Here is a 22,432-nt window from a genome sequence, read left to right on the forward strand (position 1 = left end):
TAAACACTGACAAGATTTCAGCTTTTTTGTTTTGTTTTGTTTTCCAAGACATGGTTTCTCTGTGTAGCCTTGGCTGTCCTGGAACTCACTTTGTAGATCTAGCTGGCCTCGAACTCACAGAGATCTGCCTGCCTCTGCTTCCTGAGTGCCTGGATTGAAGGCATGTGCCACCACCATCCAGTGTAAGACTTCAGCTATTTTAATATAAATCACAGGAATGAAAGTAATAATTGGAACAAACTACATTGTTTCTTTGTTGTGGCAGACTATTAATCTCTAGGATGTGAGGAGAGAGAGCATGGTTTGTGATCTAGGACTCTTCAAAGCCCTCTGCATGCTGCTCTTACCATGACTTCATTACCCGTCACCTTATCTTCCAGCTGTGGTCTTGCCTGGTGCTCTTTTGTGTTATCTTTTTTTTTTCTCCTGCTGGGTTGCCTCATCCAGTATTGATACTAGGGTTTGTGCCCAGACTTAGTATGTCTTGTTAGGTCATATTCAGTGGATATCCCTGGGAGATCTGCTTTTTTTTGAAGGAAAATGGAGGAGTTGATCTAAGGGAAAGGGGAGCTGAGAGAGGGACTAGGAGGTGTGAGGAGAGGAGAGACTTAAGTCATTGTAATGTATGAAAAGGAATAAAAGCTTTTTTAAAAAGTGGATTTGGTATTAAGGAAGTGGCAAGGTTTTTAACTTTATTATTATTATTATTATTATTTTGGTTTTTCAAGACAGGGTTTCTCTGTGAAACAGTCCTAGCTGTCATGCAAACTCACTCTGTAGACTAAGCTGGCCTTGAATTCATGGAGATCTGCCTGCCTCTGCCTCCCAAGTGCTGGGATTTAAGGTATGTGCCACTACCAACCTGCATTTATTTTATTTTTATGTGCATTAGTGTTTTTTCTACATGTATGGCTATGTGAGGGTGCTGGCTCCCCTGGAGCTGGAATTAAAACTGTTGTGAGCTGCCATGTGGTTGCTGGGAATTGAACTCGGGTCCTCTGGAAGAGCAGCCAGTGCTCTTAACCTCTGAGCCATCTGTACATCCCCAGATTTTAACTTTCTCGAGGGAAAGAAAAATAACTTTAGCGGGAAGGTATTTGAATACAAAGAACTTCTCTCTGTTCCAGTAGTTGGTACAGTGGCAAGGGAAGGGCTGTGGTACCAGACATGGCCATAAATCAACAGCCACAGATTTAAAATAGAAGGATCTGAATTCAGGGCCGGGCGTTGGTGGCGCACGCCTTTAATCCCAGCACTCAGGAAGCAGAGGCAGGCGGACCTCTGTGAGTTCGAGACCAGCCTGGTCTCCAGAGCGAGTGCCAGGACAGGCTCCAAAGCTACACGAAGAAACCCTGTCTTGAAAAAACAAACAAAAAAGAAGGATCTGAATTCCTTTGGAGGAAAAATAAAAGATTATTTTTTAATTGTTTTAAACAGCCAGGCGTGGTGGTACATACCTTTAATTCTAGCACTTAGGAGGTAGAGACAGATTTCTGAGTTCCAGGCTAGCCTGGTCTATAGAGGTAGTTCCAAGACAGCTGGGACTACATAGAGAAACCCTTTCTGGAAAAAAAAAAAAAGTTTTAAATGATTTTATAACCTGTCAGAGAATGGCTTTTCATGCTTGCCCTTTGCGTCTTCAGCAGAGAAGTTTTGAAACTTACATGACCTGGTGTTTGAGGTAAAAAAACCAAAAAACAAAAAAACTCTTCTTTTGAGAAAAGCAAGTTTAGGGCCATCCTGGGTGACATGGAAACACTTTCCCAGAAAAGTAAAACCGGCTCAGAGTTTCAGTGTGGCTGATGGAAGCCCGTGCTCTGTAGATGGGTGATGGCAGTGGCTGCACAGCGGTGTGAGTGGATCTCATGGCACTGAATTGTGCATTTAACGGTTAGAAGGCAAACAAAACCCAAACTCCTCCCTGAGTCAGCGTGAGACCCTGCGCAGAGGAACATATCACTGTTACTGTTTTTTCTTGTCCTTTCTTCTTTGAAGGTTACCTAACTAGGTTGGTTGTCTTCTTGATGGTTGTGACATGGCATATCTCTGAAGTAGAATTCCCAGTACTTAGAGGGAGTTGTAGGGGAACATGTGTACACAGAACAGTAGCTAGAGACTTAGAAGTTTCCCAGGTGCCTGTTACCTTCCAGTAGTGCTCATGGTGGGGACACACAGTAGGGCAACTGACTCACCAGATGCTTTGATTCCCTTTCTTGATTTCCCATCTTCTTGTTTCTGTTGTCTAGGACAGAACAGTAAACTAAGCAGACTCTGACCATTGGCCTCCCTTCCACCAGCCAGGATCAACCTCTCTGTCTGTGGTCCATGAGCTGCATCATCTACCATCATTGTGCAACCGGCCCCCAACGCAATGTGTGTTTGTCAAACCATGGAAGTGGGGCAGTATGGCAAGAATGCAAGTCGGGCCGGAGACCGAGGAGTCCTCCTGGAGCCCTTCATCCATCAGGTGGGCGGACACAGCAGCATGATGCGGTACGACGATCACACTGTGTGCAAACCTCTCATCTCCCGGGAACAGCGCTTCTACGAGTCTCTCCCTCCTGAAATGAAGGAATTCACCCCTGAATACAAAGGTCAGTCAGTGGTCCTTTTTATGACTGACAGGCTTTTAACTCAGTTGTCCTTGTTTTGTTTGCCCTATGATGTGGTTATAGTTCTCTCTTACCTCTATTTTGTTAGGCAAAATTAGAAACTGAAATTATCAGGAAGGTTTTTAGATTGTGAACACTGAATTAATTGTTAGTAAAGCTGAGGAAAATCCACAGCAGGAAAACCCACTGACAAGGAAGCCTATTGTTAGGGAGTTCCTTGTTTGTCTATAGGTCTAGGGGAAAAGGGGACAGTTCTTTGGTCTCTGAGGAGGATAGAGCGCTACTTTGCAGGCTTTAAAGTGTTTGGACAGCTGGCAAAGGCCTGGTGTGGTGCTGTGTCTGTGTATGCAGGAGAAATGTGTTTATAGAATATTCTGGAGCCCTGAAGTTTTTGTTTGTTTTGTTTTTTTAAAAGATTTATTTATTTATTATGTATACAGTGTTCTGCCTGCAGGCCAGAAGAGAGCACTAGATCTCATTACAGATGGTTGTGAGCCACCATGTGGATGCTGGGAATCTGGTCTTCTGGAAGAGCAGTCAGTACTCTTAACCTCTGAGCCATCTCTCCAGCCCTGAGCTCTGAAGTTTTAACAATTGGAAACTGTTTTAAGATAAGAGCTAATTTTACAGAACAGAAAGAACCCTGTGACTATTGGAATCAGGCCACTTTAGCATCTGATCTTTGCACTCTGTATGTATATTAATTACTATCTGGTCAGTTTTGATGTTGATGTTTGTTTTACTTTTAATTTTTTTTTAAAGACAAGGTTCTTTATGTAGCTCTTGCAGTCCTGTAACTCACTATGTAGACCAGACTGACCCTTGAACTCACAGAGATCCACCTGCTTCTGCCTTCTGAATGTTAGGATTAAAGGCTTGCATCGATGCAGTTGGCCTATCCATCTGTCTTAGTCAGTGTTCTGTTGTTGTGAAGAGACACCATGACCACTGCAACTCATATAAATGAAAACATTTAACTAGGTCTGGCTTACAGTTTCAGAGGTTTAGTTCATTGTCATCATGGTGGGACATGGTGGCATTCAGGCAGACATGGTGCTGGAGAAAGGAGCTAAGAGTTCTACATCTTGATCTGCAGGCAACAGGAAGTAAACTTTCATTGGGTGTAGTGTGAGTGTAGGAGTCCTCAAAGTCCACCCCCCACAGTGGCATACTCCAGCAAGGCCATACCTACCCCAACAAAACTACATCTCCTAATAGTGCCACTCCCTATGGAGGCCATTTTCTTTCAAACCACCACATAAAACATTTTTTAAGTTAGTTATTTTCTGTGTATTGGTGTTTTGCCTGCATGTATGTCTTTGTGATACCTGTGTGCCTGCAGATGCCAGAAGAGGGTGTTGCTTTCTACCTTTGGAACTGAGATACAGATGGTTTTGAGTTGCTATATGAGTGCTGAGAATTGAACTTAGGTCTTCCAGTGCTCTTAACCACCAACCCATCTCTCCATCCCTGTATATGAATACCTGCATCTATGTATACATTCAGAGGTTAGAATGGGGTATCAGATCCCCTGGAACTGGAGTTACAGATGGTTGTCATCTGCCATTGTGGGTGCAGGAAACCAAACCAGGTCTTTTGTAAGAGCAGCAAGTGCTCTTAACTGCTAAGCCATCTCTGGCCCCATATATATTTTTATGACTGCCCATTCTAAATTTGTTTTGTTTTTTGGAGATAAGGCCTCACTGTTTTACCATGTAGCCTGGAACATGCTTTGTAGATCAGGCTGGCTTTGAATTTAGAACTCACAGAAGTCAACTTACCTCTGCCTCCTGAGTGCTGATATTAAAAGTTTGTGACACCATACCTGTCTATAAGGTAACTTTTTTTTACTTAATGCTTTTTTTTTTGGTTTTTCGAGACAGGGTTTCACTGTGTAGCTTTGGGGCTTATCCTGGCACTCGCTCTAGAGACCAGGCTGACCTCGAACTCACAGAGATCCGCCTGCCTCTGCCTCCCGAGTGCTGGGATTAAAGGCGTGTGCCACCAACGCCCAGCCTACTTAATGCTTTTTAAACTTAAAAAAATTATTTATTGGTGTGTGTATATGTGTGTCTATTTGTATACCAGTGTGTGTATATTGGTGTGCGTATATTGGTATGTGTGTGTGTTCATGTATACCAAGGGGTGGATTCCTCTAAATTTATAGGTGTTTGTGGGACAAGGACCTTTTAGTCGGGTCCTCCTAATGGACAGTAGATACTATTAATTGCTGAGCCATCTGTCCAGCCCTAGTAAAATTGTTTAAAAGCAGGCTGGAGAGATGGCTTAGTGAATATGAGCATTTGCTCTTGCAGATGACCTGGATTTGGTTCACAGCATCCACATGTCAGCTCAGAACTGCACGTAGCCCTGCTTCTTAGGGATTTACTACTATCTTCAGAGCACTGTGTGCATTGGGTGCACTTAATACACATAGTGAAAACATCCAGACACATAAAATAAGAGAATACATCTTTCAAAAATTAAAAAAAATTAGTTATGATTTTAATTATTCTAATGTGTTTTACTTAGGAGAATTTCAATTTAGAACAAGCAATCCAAGTAAGAGTTGCCTTTTGACCGTGTGGTGGTGCACGCCTTTAATCCCAGCCCTCGGGAGACAGAGGCAAGAGGATCTCTTGTGAGTTCTAGACCAGCCTGGTCTACAGAGTGAATTTCAGGACAGCTATGGTTGTTACACAGGGAAACTCTGTTCTGGGGGTAGGGTGGGGTGTTGACTTTTGATTTATTTATTTATTTATTTATTTATTTTGGTTTTTCAAGACAGGGCTTCTCTGTGTAGCCTTGGCTGGTCTTGAACTAACAAGAGATGCACCTGCCTCTGCCTTCGAGTGCTGGGATTAAAGGTGTGAGCCACCACTGCCCGGCTCACTTAGCATGTTTTTAAGTCCATCTATTTCATAACTTGTTGAAATTTCATTTGGGGGCTAGCTCAGTGGTAGAGTACTTGCCTAACATGAGTGAGGTCCTAGGTTTAATTTGCAGCACCACAAATAAAACAAAATTTAAAAGAAAAACATGTATATGTTTGTAGGCACTCTTGTGCCATGGCATACATGCAGAAGACAGAGGGCAGCTTTCAGGAATTGCTTCTCTCCTGCCACCACATAGGTTCCAGGGATTGATCTCATGCCATCAGGCCTGGCCATAGGTGCCTTACCAATGAGCCATCTCACAGGCCCTCTTAAAATTTTTTAATGAAGGCTGGAGAGATGACTTGGTGGTTAAGAGTGCTTACTGCTGTTTTAGAGGACCTAGGTTCAATTCCCAGCACCCCCATGGAGGGGGTATAACCATAAAATAAAAATTGAAAAATGTCGGGTTCTTTTGGCTGTTGTTAATAATGCTGCCAAGTACAAAGATTTGAGACCTACTGTTCAGTTCTGAATATTTTGTGGCAATTCTGTATTTGCATTTTTGTTTTGTTTTTTGAGAGGGGTGTCTTTTTTTTTGTTTTGTTTTGTTTTGAGACAGTGTTTCTCTGTGGCTTTGTAGGCTGTCCTAGAACAGCCTCTTGTAGACCAGGTTGGTCTCGAACTCACAGACATCTGCCTGCCTCTGCCTCCCAAGTGCTGGGATTAAAGGCGTGCGCCACCAAAGTCCAGCTCTGAGACTGGGTTTCTCTGTGTAGCTTTGGAGCCTGTCGTGGAGCTCACTCTGTAGACCATGAGCCACCACCACCTGGCTTACCCTTTTTTTGTTTGTTTTGGTTTTGGTTTTGGTTTTTGGTTTTCAGTACTTGGGTTTGAGCCTCAGGCTTGAATAGGCTAAACAAACAAGCAGTCTGTCACTGAATTCTGCCACTGAATCATATCTCTATTCCATTTTTTTTTTTTTTTTTTTTTTTGAGACTGCTAGGGAGCATTGTATCAACTGACCCTGTTTTTCAGTTGGTAAAAAGAGTTAAGGCAGGTTTTAGAGTACTCCAGCTTGGGTTTTTATGGTGCTGGTTTGCTTTTACCTCTGTGTTTTCTTGTACATGGGATTGTGGTCCCTCTTGTTCACAGCTCATCCCTCAGACACTCCTTGATCACCCTGTGCTAAATACTCTGCTGGGAAACATTGTCATTTGCAATCACAGAACAGTACTTCTTGCAATCTGTAATTGTTTTGTAGATGTTTACTTGTCAAAAGGTAAAGCTAGTACAGAAGGAAGTGTCTTCCTTGTGATGGCGGCACCTGTGGCTACCTTTGTACATAGTGATGAAACAGCACCTCCGTTAATACCTCAGACTAAGACAAGGTTGTCTATGCCCCTCTATTCCTAGTAAGTGCTTTACTAGGAGTTTTAGCCTATGCAGATACACCTGAGTTGGAAAGAAAAATGTAAAATTTCATTTGCATTCTTTCTTCAGCTAAACTATTACTTGAACAAAAGATTCATAAAATCGATGTCCCCGAAATTTCTTAGGGAATTCCTTGAAGGCTGTATTCTGGCCACACAAAGAATAAATGAATAAAGGAAAAATGGAGGCTGAAAGATTGGTTCTTCTCTGGAAGTGTGATAGTGCTGGGCAGTCATGATTAGAGTGTGAGGGAACTCCCACAACCGAGAGTGTAAACTGAGGGAGTTCTACCTTGAGCCAATCTGAGAGTGGTGGCAGCTTGCCAGACAGCCCTGTAATATAAATGGACAGGTGATACATGAGTTTGAGCAGTATGGAAGATATAAGGAGCAAACAATCCATTCCTTTGATTTTGGAAGGGGTTTTCTTCTAATAGGACTGCAGTGCTGGCCTAGAGAAGGAAATGAGTGGAGAGAGCACTCTTGGTCTTGCATATTGACATGTTTGTAAGTGCATCACTCATTGCAGATTGCAGAGCTGGCTGTGTACATCAAGAAGGTAAAAGTAGAAATGTAGTCGATAGACACTAGGTGGAATATGGAAGTTAGATAGAGAGTAGATTTATTGTTGTTTTTTAATTTGTTTTGTTTGTTGTTTTTTCGAGACAGGGTTTCTGTGTATTGCTTTGGAGGTTGTCCTGGAACTCGCTCTGTAGACCAGGCTGGCCTTGAACTCACAGAGATTCGCCTGCCTCTGCCTCCCGAGTGCTGGGATTAAAGGCATGTGCCACCAAGCCCAGCTGGTTTTTCATTGAGTGCATAAATGCAGTCTTGATGGTTTGATAGTGACTTCTACTGAAGACCAAATGCCCTTGGGAAAACACCATCACTGTGATCTTTCTGAATACTACCAAGCTGCTTTCCCCATGTACAGTCATCGAGGAGTATTAAATTGTAAAGAAAAAGAAAAACTGCTCAGCTTAAAAACAAAACAAAAACACTTCTTGATTAAATTTCTAGGTATTGTTTCCGTTTTATCTCTTTTGGTAATGATCTGGAAGAAACTAATTTGGTTGGCAAAAAACAGGAGCTAGAGAGATGGCTCAACAGTTAAGAGTATTTCCTGTTCTTGCAAAGGACCAAGGTTTGGTTCCCATTATTCACATGGCCGCTCACAGACACCTGAAACTCCAGTTCTGGGGGATGTGATGCCCTTTCTTGGCTTTGTGTGATACACTTGCAGACATGCAGGCAAGACACACAGACTGAAAGTGAGAGTAGAAGCTGAAGGTAGAGTGGTGGCGCACGCCTTTAATCCTAGTGCTTGGGAGGCAGAGGCAGGCGGGTCTCTGGTCAGTGATTGGAAGTGGCCAGGTTTACATAGTGAGAGTTAAACAGACATGGCTGAGCACACCCATAACCCTAGCACTTGGGAAATGGAGGCAGGAAGAACAGTTAAAGGTTATCATCTACTTCATAGTGAGTTTGAGGTTCCCCTGGGCTACCCAACAAAAGTTAAAAAATGGAGGAAACAAATTACTCCATGGATATAGTAGGGAAATACAGGAAGGCATTTCACCTTAGAGATTCCAGGCTAGAAATGTTGTGTGGGAGCTAGGAACACACTGTTCAGTGTGGGAAGAAATACTTTAAATGTGCACTAGCTTGGGGATAGTTTGTTTCTTCAGGTGACACTGTCAGGCAGAAGAAAAGCAGATCTAATGATGTCACTGACAAGAGGAGGGACCAACCATCTTAAAGCTTTTGAACAGAAAGAGGGTTAATTCTTCCTTTCCTTTTCTTTCTTCCTTTCCTTTCCTTTCCTTTCCTTTCCTTTCCTTTCCTTTCCTTTCCTTTCCTTTCCTTTCCTTTCCTTTATCCAGACAGGGTTTTTCTGTAGCTTTGGAGGCTGTCCTGGAACTCTCTCTGTAGATTAGGCTGTCCTGGAACTCACAGAGATCCGCCTGCCTCTGCCTCCAAGTGCTGTGATTAAAGGCGTGAGCCAGCCCAGCAAAGGTTAAACTTTTGCATAAAGTATCTTTTGAAAAAAAAATTTGTTTTTCATTTCAAGACAGGGTTTCTCTGTGTAGCCCTGGCTGTTCTGTAACTTGCTCGAATTCATAGAGATCCACGTGCCTCTGCCTCCTGAGTGCTGGGGTTAAAGACTTGTACATGACCACTACACTTTGGAAAAGATTTTATTTTTGTTTTATGTGTATGAGTGTTTGTGTGTCTTGTACCACATGCATCCCTGGTGCCCATGGAGCCAGAAGAGGGCATCAGATCCTCTGGAGCTGGAGTTAACAGACAGTTGTGAGCCACCATGTGGGTGCTGGGAATTGAGCCAGGGTCCTCTACAAAAGCAGCCAGTGCTCTTGACTGCTGAGCCATGTCTCTGACCCCTAGAGCATTAAAATTTGTCTGGTTTGATGTCACCTAGAGGGGATTCTTTGTGCGTGGTTCAGAAATCAATAACTGAAACAGAAGGGAGAAGTAAAAGTGTAGAAAATAATTAAAGATTTATCCTCAAAGGTAGGTGTAACATGACGGTTTCTCTGGCCCAGCTAGGTCCTGATGCTCTTCTCTGCCTCAAAGAAACACTCAGACTCTATATTAGTTATAAATACTGTTGGCCTTTGGCTAAGATTTCTTATTTGCTAGCTCAGTCTTAATTATTAGCCCATTTCTAATAATGTATTTCCACGTGCTTATCTTACTGGAGATAAGGTCCAGGCCTCTTACTCTATTGGAGTCAGCATCTCTGCATAGAAGAAAGATAAGAGGGCAATTTCCTGCTTGTCCCTGCTTATTTATTGATTCTGCCCTGCTACATCACTTCCTTCTGGATCACATGGCAACTTCTCTTTATTACATTTCCCAGAATCCTCCTCGAGTCCTAGTCCCACCTATATTGCTTCCCTATTGGCCAACAGTGCTTTATTCGTCAACCAATAAGACAAACATATATACAGAAAAACATTCCCAATCAGGTAAGCAGCAGATTGAGGGTAAAAATGGTTGTCTGTCTTTGCAAAATGGATGTCTGTTGGCTATTAGTTCTAGTGGGTTCTCAGTTGAGTCAGAGCAGGTGCTGTCCATGTCCTGTGGGACAGCAGGAGCCAACATGGACCACATCAGGGTTGATACTTGTTAATCAGCTGTGTTTTCCCCAACAGGCGTGGTTTCTGTCTGTTTTGAGGGAGACAGTGATGGTTACATCAACTTGGTAGCCTACCCTTACGTGGAAAGTGAGACTGTAGAGCAAGATGACACACCAGAACGGGAGCAACCTCGACGTAAACACTCCCGCCGGAGCCTGCATCGGTCAGGCAGTGGTAGTGACCACAAGGAGGAGAAAGCCAGCCTGTCCTTTGAGACCTCTGAGAGGTAAGAGGGTAGCATGTAGAACTGCTGGCCCGTGCTAAATCCTAATGATACACACAGGACAGTGTTGGAGTCCTGACACATGATGAGGATAGCACCAATAATAAAAATCCATAGTCAGATTTTGAAGATCAGAGAAGCAAAGCAGCCAGCCACTAGAGAGTTCTCATCTCTACCAGTGCTCAGACCGAAGGGGTGATCCCGTCACAATCCCGTCACATTGCATCTCCAGACTGCATCTGTCTCCACCAAACCTCAGACTGCACTGAGCTCTCTCCTCCTGCCTTGTATTCCTCTCCAGTGCTGGGATTAAAGGTGTGGGATCCCAAATGCTGAGATCACCTTGAGTGAGCTCTGTTTCTCTTTTAGACTGCAGCAATTTCAAGTAGCTCAGGGTGTCCTTGAATTAACAGATCTGTCCGCCTCTCAAGTGTTGGGATTAAAGGTGTATATACCACCATTGCCTGGCCTCTGTAGCTAACTTGTGTGGCTAGCTTTGCAGTCTGATCTTCAAGTAAGATTTATTTGTTAGATCATAAACAAAATATCACCCCAGATGAGAAAGTGGTTCTCAACAATAGGATGGCGGTGGGGTGGGGTGGGGGTGGCTGGTGTTCGTGAGGCCACTCCCACAGATGCCGCCTCCTTTATGTTCCACTACCTCAGTGATGTTGCCTTCTAAATATGGCTAAATCCATTGAGAGCCCTTCAGAGGCAGGGGTGCCCTATGCTCATAGTGATAGGCTGTTTTGCTTTCTTTTAAGTCTCATACTCAGAAGTCAGAATTTGAATTGCACTGATCAGCTACTTTCTTACCTACAGGATGTCTGAGTATGGAGCAGTGATAATTCATATAGACTTAGTACCTTAGTGGCTTTTTGTTCAGACTGAGAAATCTGATATCATTATCATTTCCCTGTTCCTAAAATTTATGCAGACATTAGTCATTAGTTAATTTCTCTGGGTTGAGTAAAATACAAAGGATAGGGGGGCTGGAGAAGTGGCTCAGAGGTTAAGAGCACTGGTTGTGCTTCCAAAGGTCCTGAGTTCAATTCCTAGCAACCACATGATTTCTGTGAGTTCAAGGCTAGCCTGGTTTACATAGAGAGTTCCTGGTCAGTCAGGGATAAATAGTGAGACCTAGTCTCAAAAAAAATTTTTTTAAATGAATAAAAACACACACACATCCATTTTGTCAGTATTGTTTGTTGTTTGTGAGACAAGCTTCGCTATGTATTTTTTTAAGATTTTATTTATTTATTACATAATACAGTCTTCTGCCTGCATGTCAGCAGAGGGCACCAGATCTCATTCAAGGTGGTTGTGAGCCACCATGTGGTTGCAGGGAAATGAACGAAGGACCTCTGGAAAAGCAAGCAGTGCTCTTAACCGCTGAGCCATCTCTCCAGCCCCCACTATGTACTTTGAATGACATAGAATTCATGTGTAGATCAGACTAGCCTCACACATGGTAATCTCCCATCTCTACCTCTCAAATGCTGGGATTGCAGGAGTATGACACCATGCTCAGCCTTGTGCTCCTTTCTGAATATTCCTAGCTGAATATTTATCATATAGACATAATACCATCTTTTGTTTTATTCATTCATCAAGTTATGATGAACATATAAGGGAGGATATACCTGTGGGAGTGGCTGATGAATACCGGCTACCCTCTACTCCTGTTGTTGAAAACTATGTAACAGGGCTGGAGAGATGGCTCAGAGGTTAAGAGCACTGACTGCTCTTTCAGACGTCCTGAGTTCAAGTCCCAGCAACCACATGGTAGCTCACAGCCATCTATAATGAGATCTGGTGCCCTCCTCTTCTGCATATAGGCATACATATATGCAGAATGCTATACACATAATTAATAAGCAAATCTTTAAAAAAAACTGTCTATAGGTATAGATATATAGATAGGTATATGTACTTTTCTTATATATTTATACAGTTATATAGACAGATAGATAGATATAGATGCAGATGTTCACAAGGATGTAGAGAAATTGAAACCTCTACAAAGTGGTACAGCCTTAAATTTCTGTTCTTCCTGTCCCTATCTCCTGAGTGCTGGGATTAGACATTTACTGCCATGCCTGGCTCATGTAGTGCTGAGGAGAGAACTCAGGGTTTCTTGCATGCCAAACATACACTCTACCAACCAAGCTACATCCCTAGCCATAGGGAAACGCGGTGTGTGTGTGTGTGTGTGTGTGTGTGTGTGTGTGTGTGTGTGTGTGTGTGTGTGTGTAATCTTTTTTTTTTAAAGATTTTATGCCAACAGAGGGCATCAGATCTCATTTAAGGTGGTTGTGAGCCACCATGTGGTTGCTGGGAATTGAACTCAGGACCTCTGGAAAAGCAACCAGTGCTCTTAGCCATTGTGCCATCTCTACAGCTCCATAGGGAAGTGTTTTTGATGGGGCAGTAAACATTTCGTCCCTGGCATCAGATCACGTCACTGGAACATGCTGCCCACATGAACTCCCAGAGGCTTGTTCAGGGTCCTGGGCAGTCTGCTCTCCTCACTTAGGCTTTAAGAGGTCCTGTTAACGCTGAACCCTTGTGCGCTTGTTTCTCCCCTGTTCTTTGGGCCAATTCTACATCTGTATTGTGAGAGGCCTACACCCCCACACCTTAAGTAAGATGATGCCTTGGTGTTGGGTATTCTGAGGGCTTCTGCCTACAAGACCACTTTCTTTCCTTCATCTGCATCATTCATAGGGGCTTCCTCTTAACCAACAGCTGTGGGGTCTAACTTGGGCATTTCAGGGACAGAACATTCCAGTCAGCAGCTAGAGACTGAGAATTCTCTCTGCAGCTGAGGAGAAAGGGTCCTCTTTTAGCAGTTTATAGAGGGGGAGTTGTTTTGTTCTCCAAGGTGACAGCATTTGCTTTATGAATAATGGGTGGAAAGCCTCCGTGAATGTCGATTTGGCATCAGGGTCTGCTGTGAAAGTGCCAGCTCTGTCTTCATTGACTGGACTCCTGTCTGTCTGTTAGCAGAGATTCTGAGTCATACCAAAGGTGGAGGTTACTCAGCAGGGCCAGGACTACAACTCCAGAGGTAATGCCAATCCTACAGGGGTCCCATCCAGACCTGCAACTTGTCTGGGTTTACTTGGCAAGTGTTTCTAACGCCGCCCTGCATCTGCTCTTGGGAAGTGGGGTAGGGTGTCAGGCACTGTTCAGGAGAAAGGAGGTCTTTGCCCAGAGGTGTCCCAAATGCTTGTTGCTCCAAGGAAGGGCAGCGTTTTCAGCACACCCTAGGCCTGCTGGGTAGAGGGAGAATAGGCCAGCATTTCTGGAAAGGAAGGTAACACTTGAAATTGCAATGGCACTCTGCCTCTGCTGTGTGCCACAGACTTGCTCTGAGTGTATGGCTTCACTAACAGTGAGGTTCTGTGGCCTCGAGATTGAGAGACGTTATATTTCCAGGCTCATCTGGACATCATTATGTAGCCCTTGAGCTTCTTGGTCCTCCTGCCTCTGTCTCCTGTTAGGGTTACAAGGCATGCACTACCATGCCTGGTGGCGATTGAGCCCATGACCTTATGCATGGTAGGCAAGCACTCTACTCACTGAACTATAGCCTTAGCCCAACTTGCTTGTAGTTGTTTTGAGTATTTATCTACATGTGAAGGTACAGTCAAGTAATCCTCTTTAACTCGGGGAATTTTTTTCAGACGCCTCTTCCCCCATTTGCGTGTGGCAGTGGGGTGTACATGCTTGTGGGCATGCATGCATATGGAGGCCAGAGGCTGACATCAGAAGTCATTCTCTATAACTCTTCTACTTTATTCATTGAGGCAGTGTCCCTCATTTAAATTAAACTAGTCAGTTCACCAGTATGACTAGTCTCAATGCTCATACTCATCAGCTTGCTCTAGGGATCCCTGTGTATTACAGTTGTCTAGAGGAACAACCAATATATGGCGATTTATTGGAGTGGCTTACCAGATGGGGTCCAGCTACTCCAACAATGCCTATCTACCAACAGAAAGTTAGAAATCCAGTAATTGTTTAGTCCATGAGTCCATATATCCCAGTTGGTCTTCAATATGCAGGAATCCTGAAGAAGTAGGCTCTAATGCCGGTGAAGTAATGAACTTGTCAGCTGTAGAGGGAGGGCTAGCAGGCATAGAGCAAAAGCTTCCTTCTGTGTCCTTATATAGGCTCCAGCAGACAATCTGGGGCAGATTAAAGGTGGCTCTTCCCACTTAAAATGATTTGAGAACAATCCCTCACAAGTGCACGCAGCTGCTTGGGTTTTAGTTCATTTCAGATAGTCATCTTGACAACCAAGAACAGCCATCACCCCGTCTTTACCTTCTGAAGGCTGGAATTCCAGCCTCGCTACTGCCTTCACCCAACATAACACAGACTCTGGGATCTGAACTCCAGTTCTCAACAACACTTGTGTGATGAGTACTCTGCCACTGAACCATCATTTTTTGTTTGCTTGTTTTTTGAGACAGAGTTTCTCTGTGTAGCTCTGGCTGTCCTAGAACTAGCTCTGTAGACCAGGTTGGCCTCAATCTCACAGAAATCCTCCTGCCTCTGCTTCCTTCCTGAGTGCTGGGATTAAAGGTGTACGCCACCACCGCCCAGCTGCCAATCCAGGTTTTAAGGATTTCTTTGGGTTGCCCATGCTAGTCTGGTCTCTTCTGCCACATTGGCCTCCCGAGCATCTGGGACTACTGGCGTGCTCTGTAGTGAAGAGCACCTGTGAAGACACCAGGGGCTATCCTAGTTTATATCCATACCAGCAGTGTACAGGGAAGGGCTCTAGCTTCTTTACATCCTACATGGCACTTGTTCTAGTTCTTTCTTTTTGAAGATTTATTTATGTTTTTATTGTTTTTAATTTTGTATGTATTTATGTCCGTGTATGGGTCTGTGTGCCTGAGTTCAGATGCCTGCAGAGGATCCAGGGGTGTTAGATTTTCCTGGCCCCTGGCACAGTACAAGCAGTCATGAGCCCCCTCATGTTGGTGTTGTGAACCAAGCTCCAGTCCTCTGCAAAAGCTATGGGTATTCTTAATCACTGAGCCATCTCTCCAGCTCCTACTATTCTTTCTTCTGCGCCACTCCCTGCGCCCCTCCCCCACTGTTCTGACCCCACCTCCATACATTGTCTCTGTGCACCCCTGACTGTCCTGGCACTCATTCTGTAGCCCAAGCTGGCTTTGAACTCCAGAGATCTGCTTGCCTCTGCCTCCTGAGTGCTGAGATCAAAGGTGTGAGACACCTGGCCTCTTTTTTTACTATTTAAATTAAGTGCCATTTATTATTGGGATGTGGATATGGGTGTTCATACACCCACCCCTATGTGTGTCAAGAGGACAGAGGACAAATTTGTGAAGTTGGTTCTTTCCTTCTACCATATGGACCCTGGGGATCCAACTGGGGCTGCCAGGTTTGTGCAGTAGCCCATGATACCAGTGTCCAGATTTTTCGTGGGACGCTAATCGAACGGGAAGTGTTATCGTATGCTATGATTTGACATGATTATTTTTCAGGCAGTTTCAGAGGCCCAAGGAGGACAACTCTCATTCTGTTCACTCACTTTTATCTGGTGCCAGTGCCACCTGTAAGTAGGTTTTGAGTGACAGGCTAGGCTTGTTCTAATCCTTCTCTACCCTGTGTCCCTAAGGATGACTTCTCTGATCTCTTAGTGGTATCTGTGTTCTTCCTTCTTAGCTCCCAGGAGGCCAAGAGCCCGAAGGTGGAGCTCCACAGCCACTCAGATGTCCCTTTCCAGATGCTAGACAGCAATAGCGGTCTGAGTTCTGAGAAGATCAGTTACAACCCCTGGAGCCTGCGCTGCCACAAGCAGCAGCTGAGCCGTATGCGCTCTGAGTCCAAGGACCGAAAACTCTACAGTATCCTTGTCCACTGAAATTGTGTGAGAAAATGGCAAGATAGTTTTGTTTTTGTTTTTGTGGTTTTGGTCTGGGGACTGAATCAGGGGCTTCATTCCTGCCCAAGCATTTGCTCTACCACTGAACTAACCTCTTACTCTCAAGATAGATATTTTAAAGGTTTTTTATTAGCATATATTAGACATAATAGGTTTTATTATGAGATTTTTATATGTGTATATAATGTATTTTGATAACATTTACCAGTTCCATTCTCTAGTGTCCCTTCCACTCATCTTCCTCTTCCCAACTACCCCACTTCTGCTTCCCTTGTGTGTTGCACTAGGCAGGGGTGTTTATAGGAATTTGGGTACCTTATACCCTGGGGAGAAAAATCTCTTTCCCCTCTGAACCATTGACTAAGTAAAAAGCCTCAGGGAGAGATGGAGCCCACTGATCCTCTCTTGCTTCCATGCGTGACATGGTGTTTGTGGATAGAACTGGTTTCACATGGATAATGGTAGCTGTTTCAAGTTTTTGTTTTGTTTTGGGGTTTATTTTTTGTTGGTTTTTTTTTTTTTTTTCTTTTCTTTTTTGAGACAGGGGTTTCTCTGTGTAGCTTTGGAGCCTGTGCTGGAACTCGCTTTGTAGGCCAGGCTGGCCTTGAATTCACTGCCTCTTCCTCCCGAGTGCTGGGATTAAAGGCTTGCACCACAATGCCAGGCTGAATTTTTTTTTTAATTTAATTTCATGTATATGAATGTTTTGCCTGTAGGTATGTATGTGTGCCATGAGTGTACCAGTTGCCTGTGGAGGCCAGAAGAGAGTGTCAGATCCCCTGAACTGGAGTTAGAGATGATTGTGAGCCACCATGTTGTTGCTGGGAATTGAACCCAGGTCTTCTGCAAAAGAAACAAGTGCTCTGAACTGCTCAGTCACCTCTCCAGTACCCAGGAATGAAATTTTGATACATTGTATGACATGAGTGAATCTTAAAAGCCATTTATTAAGCCTGACATAAAAGGATTAGTGCTGGAAGAGTCTAGTAAATGAGCTGCCTCCAATAGACAGATTCCTAGACACAGAAAGTGGAGGTTTCCTGGAGAGTAGAAAGGGCAGGTGGGGGTGAAGGGTCAGTGGATAGAGATTCAGCTTGGGGAGGGGGACCGTAGAGATGCCCCGCCTGCCTCTGTCTGGCATTAAATATGTGCACCACCATGCCCAGCCCCTGATCACTGTGTAGAGCAGGCTGGCCTCAAACTCACAGAGATCCATCTGCTTGTGACTTCTGAGTGTCATGGTTGGGATTAAAAGCATGCACCACCCTTCCCACCCCCACATCTAAGATTATATGTGATGTATATTCTACCAAATTTTGTTGAAGCAGTAATTTGAAACTACAACTTATGAATTTGTGAGGCATTTATATCCTAGCAGCAGTTTCCCTCCCTCCTCTCCTCCCACTCACCTCCTCTTTGTCCTCCTGCCTAGTCTACTCCTCTGTTTTTGTTCAAAAAGAGGCTGGTCTCCCATGGGTATCAACAAAACATGGCTTACCAAGTTGCAGTAAGACTAAGTATCTCCCCGTAGAGGTACAGATTAATATACACAGGACTAGGATAAATATAGGTTAATTGGGGGGCGGGGGTCACTTACACAAGAAACTGATGACTCATAAGTTCCAGCTCCAAAGATCCACACCCAGCTGCTCTCTATGACCTGACCAGAACCAAGAGCACAAGCCTGTTCACCCCAGACCAAATCCCACATGCTCACATAGGCACCTGTGACCACACCCATAGGTCCACAGGTGCAGCTGGGTGGATCTCTCACTACAGTTCCTCTTTTAGTCTAAAGAAAAAGATTTAGACTTGATACAAAGTATATACAAAGATAGCAAATATCAAGTATGCCCTAGGATAAGGAAAAGTAAGAACATACACCCTTAAGACCTATTGCAGTGAAGCAACAAGAGCAAATGGCAAGAACTACACCTCCCCTGTGTTAAGGCTGGACAAGGCAACTCAGTGTGAAGTGGGCGCCCAAGAGCCAGCCAGAGTGCCACTGTTGTAGAAAATTGTAATTGTGCTTTACTGGGTGGAGCTGGCAGTGAGCATAGTTGTCGTCATTCTTGACTCTGGTCCAGAGTTCCTCCTGCTTGAGAATGTGGTACACCACTTCAAGTACCCCTGTGTGCTGGACTTGAAGATGGGTACCCGGCAGCACGGAGATGATGCATCAGCTGAGAAGGCAGCCCGGCAGATGAGGAAGTGTGAGCAGAGCACATCTGCCACGCTGGGGGTCAGGGTCTGTGGCATGCAGGTAAGTCACACTGGTGAGAGCCCAGTGCTGCTGAGTGCATGTTTTAGCTTGTGCCCATACCTGCCTGACACCCATGTCCTCCTGGCCTGCGCTGTTCCTGAGTCTGCTCTAAAAGGGTGAGTCACCCACAGGGTGCTGAGTATGTCTTTGCAAGTGGGTTCTCTGAGCCCTGCTTTCCTCACTTGACTTTGATTAAGCTCCATGTGCAGGGTCATTGAGAGAGCCTGTTGCCTTATCACTGGGCAAGCAAGACTTGTCTGTCAGCACTGTGTTCCCAGTTAGAATCTAGCTGGGCCTGGGACAGCTTGGAGGCAGGCTTCTAAAGTGATGGCTATAGGCCTGGTGTTGGCTTTCACAGCTCCATGACTGGAAAACCTGGGGTGAATGTGGCCTCCCTGCTCCAGTAGGAGGAGCTGAAGAGCTCAGGTTGGTCAGAGTGCCTTCCAGACTTGTTTGTTTGGTTGGTTGGTTGGTTGGGTTTTTTGTTTTTTTTTTTTTTGTTTTGTTCTGCTTGGGGACACTTTGTGGCCATCAAACCTTCCTGGTACTCAACTTTGTCTTGTCTCCTGGGGTTTCAGGTATACCAGCTGGACACAGGTCATTACCTCTGCAGGAACAAGTACTATGGTCGTGGACTCTCCATTGAAGGCTTCCGCAACGCCCTGTATCAGTACCTGCACAATGGCCTGGACCTGCGACGTGACCTCTTTGAGCCTATCCTGAGCAAACTTCGGGGCCTCAAAGCTGTGCTGGAGCGGCAGGCCTCCTACCGCTTCTACTCCAGTTCTCTGCTCGTCATCTATGATGGCAAGGAGTGCCGGTCTGATCTCCGACTCAAGCACGTGGACATGGGGCTCCCTGAAGTGCCACCATCCTGTGGCCCCAGCACTAGCCCTAGCAGCACCAACCTTGAAGCCGGCCCCTCTTCTCCGCCCAAGGTGGATGTCCGCATGATTGACTTTGCACACAGCACATTCAAGGGCTTCCGGGATGACCCCACTGTTCACGATGGGCCGGACAGAGGCTATGTGTTTGGTTTGGAGAATCTTATCAGCATCATGGAGCAGATGCGGGAAGAGAACCAGTAGGCCAGCTCTGGGCCCTAAGACCCCGTCCTCTCCACCCACAGGCAGGGACCATTGCTCTGAACTTGCTGTGAGGACACACTGACTTGCTTTTAAAGGGTTATATTTCTCTTTGGTGTAAACTAAAAGAAATGTTTTTAGCTGTAGCCTGGAATCCATATATATATATATATATATATACATATATATATACACACACACACAAAGTAAAGGAGGGCAGAACATACGTCCTCTCAGCCAGGCTCCTTAGCTTTGTGGCTCTGTCTGCTGTGTCCAGGCTGACTCAGGAAGGAAGAGGTGCCCCAGTGGGCTTGGCAGCAGAGACAGAATGCCTTTGAACTTTGGTTCCCTTGCCTAAGGTTTTGGGGATCTGTGGCTGTAGGGCTCTGCTGGTTGTGAGGTGAAGCCCTTGGCTGGCACAGGCTCTCTCCATGCCTACTAAATCCCTCATTTCCCAGAACTGGGGAGGTTAAGTGCCCATGCCGTGGGGGGGGGGGTCTTTCTAATTTTGTGCCAGTCTTGAGCAGTTGCCCTTGGCCTTACAGGGCTGACTGCACAGATGGACTCATCCTTGGGTCTCATTTTGGCATGGGGTTAGATTTGTGAAGCTGAGCTAAGGCCAGCAAACAGCAGGGGGCAGGCCCTGGGCTCCCTAGGCACCTACTGGCATGTAAACTTGCTCCTCTGTCCACAACCCCAGCCAGCCTGTCGCCAAGATCCCTTGCCTAAGGAGGCCACACATCCTCCTGTCCTACTGAGATGGGCACAGCTCTGTTTGCTGAGGTGAGTCAGTGTCCCAGTAGGCCCAAGGGTCTTTAGTGGCTCTGGCCTAGACAGTATTTGCAGTTCTTGAGCTTTGGGTGGTGTCCCTTCCTCTAGTTTGGGCAGCTGCGCTGCCTCTAGACGGGCTGCTGCTCCCAGGGCTCAGGGTCTGTGGTCCACTCAGGGTCTCGTCTTCTCCAGGCCAAGCCCAAGGCGGAAGCCCATTGTGTGTGTTGCAGGCTCCAGGCGTGGAGGGAGAACTTTAAATGTGTCTGCTTCTAGGGACGTAGGACCCTGGGTACAGGTGCCCAGCGTCTGCTGAGAACTTTGTGTGTTAGTCCTGGGATCTGTCAGGAAGTTCCTTTGTCTGCCTGCCAGGCTGTTCTGTGGTGAGCTCTCTGGAGTATAGCCTTGTTGATAGTATATATTGCTTTGCTTCATGCTCTCCTCAGCAGAACATTCTTTCCCTTTTCTGAGGAGAGCCTTTGCTCCTGTGCCCTTCCTTTGCAGGTTCTGCTGTTTTACAAACCTGTTGACAGAATGACCCGTAGTGGTGTTCACCTGCTGGCCTTGTGGGCCTGGGTGTGGCCTTCAGTGCCAACAGTGGGGGTGATCCTGACCCGTTGCTTATTTTTGCTACCAGCCCTTTGATGGTAACATTACGTGTGCTACAGGCTACACTGCACTCAGCCATCACCAAGGTGAGCAGCAGTCTCCAAGTCTGTGGCCCACAGTCAACACTTCTGACATGTCTGTTTTGGCGTTTAAAGATATTCCTGCCAGCCTTTGAGAGATATTGGTAACTAATGGTGTAATTCCTGGTTCATAGAGATGCAGCCTCTGAGAAGGGCTCCTTGACAGAGACCCCAGTCATGGTCTTCTGACCCTGGTGCCAGTGGTGGGCAGGTTCCCATTCCTTAGGGCCGGGAGGCATAGCTTTGCCCATTTCTGGTTAGGAACAACTGTCTTGTGTCCAGTAGTGTTATGTTGCTTCAGCCATGGGGGCAGTAGGTGTTCATTATTGTAGACACATGTTTTCTGCCAGGAGAGAGGCTAAGAGAGGGGTTTGGGGCCAAACCTTCCCCAGTTAACCAGATTCTGGGAGGCACTGCCCCTTTTGCTGCTTCTCACGTAGCAAAGGAAGCTATCCCCCTTACATTGTGAGTTCTGCCACTACAGCTTGGAAAGGCTGGGATTCGCTGCTTCTCAAGGGCAGGGCCCCACTTTCAGCACTTTTGATATCTGGAGGGCCAGCCCGTTTATCTGATAGGTGGTGGTGAGTGTGAGATAACACTTTCTGCCATTGCTTTTCTACCTGTCCCAGGCTAGAGCCCTGTCCCTGACTGACAGACCCTGCTTTCCCAGCCCCAATTTGGGACCAAAGTGCAACTCGGGATCACAGGTTGGGGAGCTCAGGTTACCCCTTTCCATAGTATTTCCTGGGGCTAAGCACTCAGCAGCCCTGGGAGATGGGTGGGAGTGAAAATGGGATGGGTGGTGCTTAAAGAGGAAAGGGACCAGTGTAGTAACTAACTTGCCTGGGACCCCACCCTTCCCAGCTTTGGGCCTGTGCAATGGGCATGAGGATTCTCTCCTAGAGGCCAGAGGCCAGGGGCCTGGGCTAGTTCAGTATCCGCTGCTCATTCACTCACATCTGGCCACGTGCACGTTCCCAAGATGTAAACTGCTTTGAACTTTACAGCTGTGTAAGTTGGTTGTGTGTATTCCCATTAAAAAAAAAAAAACAAAAAACAAACAAAAAAAAAAAACTGCATTTTAATGAGGAAAAAGGAGAACCTGGTGAAAGTTCCTTTGCTTCTGTAGAGGAAATGTAAGACTTCGAGGTCTGGAAATTGTTCTCTGCTCCTCTTTCCTGGAAGCTACACACCTGCCTACATACCCTAAGACCTGCGCCTGGATGCACACGTGGCTCCATTGGCGTTTAGGCGCGCTTGCGTTTCCCTGGGTCTTGTGTGTGGTGGAGAGGAGTGCTTGGCCCGAGCCGGCCCCTTTCTGTACACCTAGCGCTCCCCGCCCGCTTGTGTCAGGTCGTATATGTCAAAATAAAGCCTCTAGAAACTAAACTCTGTCCAA

General features: G+C 45.6%; 2 protein-coding genes across 6 annotated transcripts in view; both read left to right on the forward strand.

Moving 5' to 3' along the window:
* Positions 1-22,422, forward strand: part of Ip6k1 (inositol hexakisphosphate kinase 1) — a 47,004-nt gene extending 24,582 nt beyond the window's left edge. For 2 of the 5 annotated variants that reach the window (XM_027414529.2, XM_027414530.2), the window contains exons 2-6: positions 2,247-2,594; positions 10,095-10,305; positions 16,009-16,190; positions 18,316-18,491; positions 19,070-19,579. In XM_027414529.2, coding sequence (XP_027270330.1) covers positions 2,372-2,594; positions 10,095-10,305; positions 16,009-16,190; positions 18,316-18,491; positions 19,070-19,579 — 1,302 coding nt within the window. In that variant the 5' untranslated portion in view covers positions 2,247-2,371. Of the gene's footprint in view, positions 1-2,246; positions 2,595-10,094; positions 10,306-16,008; positions 16,191-18,315; positions 18,492-19,069 lie in introns of those variants that run through there. The other 3 variants (XM_035443951.1, XM_035443952.1, XM_027414531.1) reach the window with 3 other exon arrangements.
* Positions 20,336-22,432, forward strand: part of Gmppb (GDP-mannose pyrophosphorylase B) — a 5,093-nt gene continuing 2,996 nt past the window's right edge. Inside the window, exons 1-3 of the mRNA XM_027414247.2 lie at positions 20,336-20,359; positions 20,849-20,920; positions 21,013-21,039. Of these exons, the coding sequence (XP_027270048.1) occupies positions 20,336-20,359; positions 20,849-20,920; positions 21,013-21,039 (123 nt within the window). The remainder of the gene's footprint in view (positions 20,360-20,848; positions 20,921-21,012; positions 21,040-22,432) is intronic.

The sequence above is a fragment of the Cricetulus griseus genome, chromosome 4 (assembly GCF_003668045.3).
Source record: "Cricetulus griseus strain 17A/GY chromosome 4, alternate assembly CriGri-PICRH-1.0, whole genome shotgun sequence".
Lineage (NCBI taxonomy): Eukaryota > Metazoa > Chordata > Mammalia > Rodentia > Cricetidae > Cricetulus > Cricetulus griseus.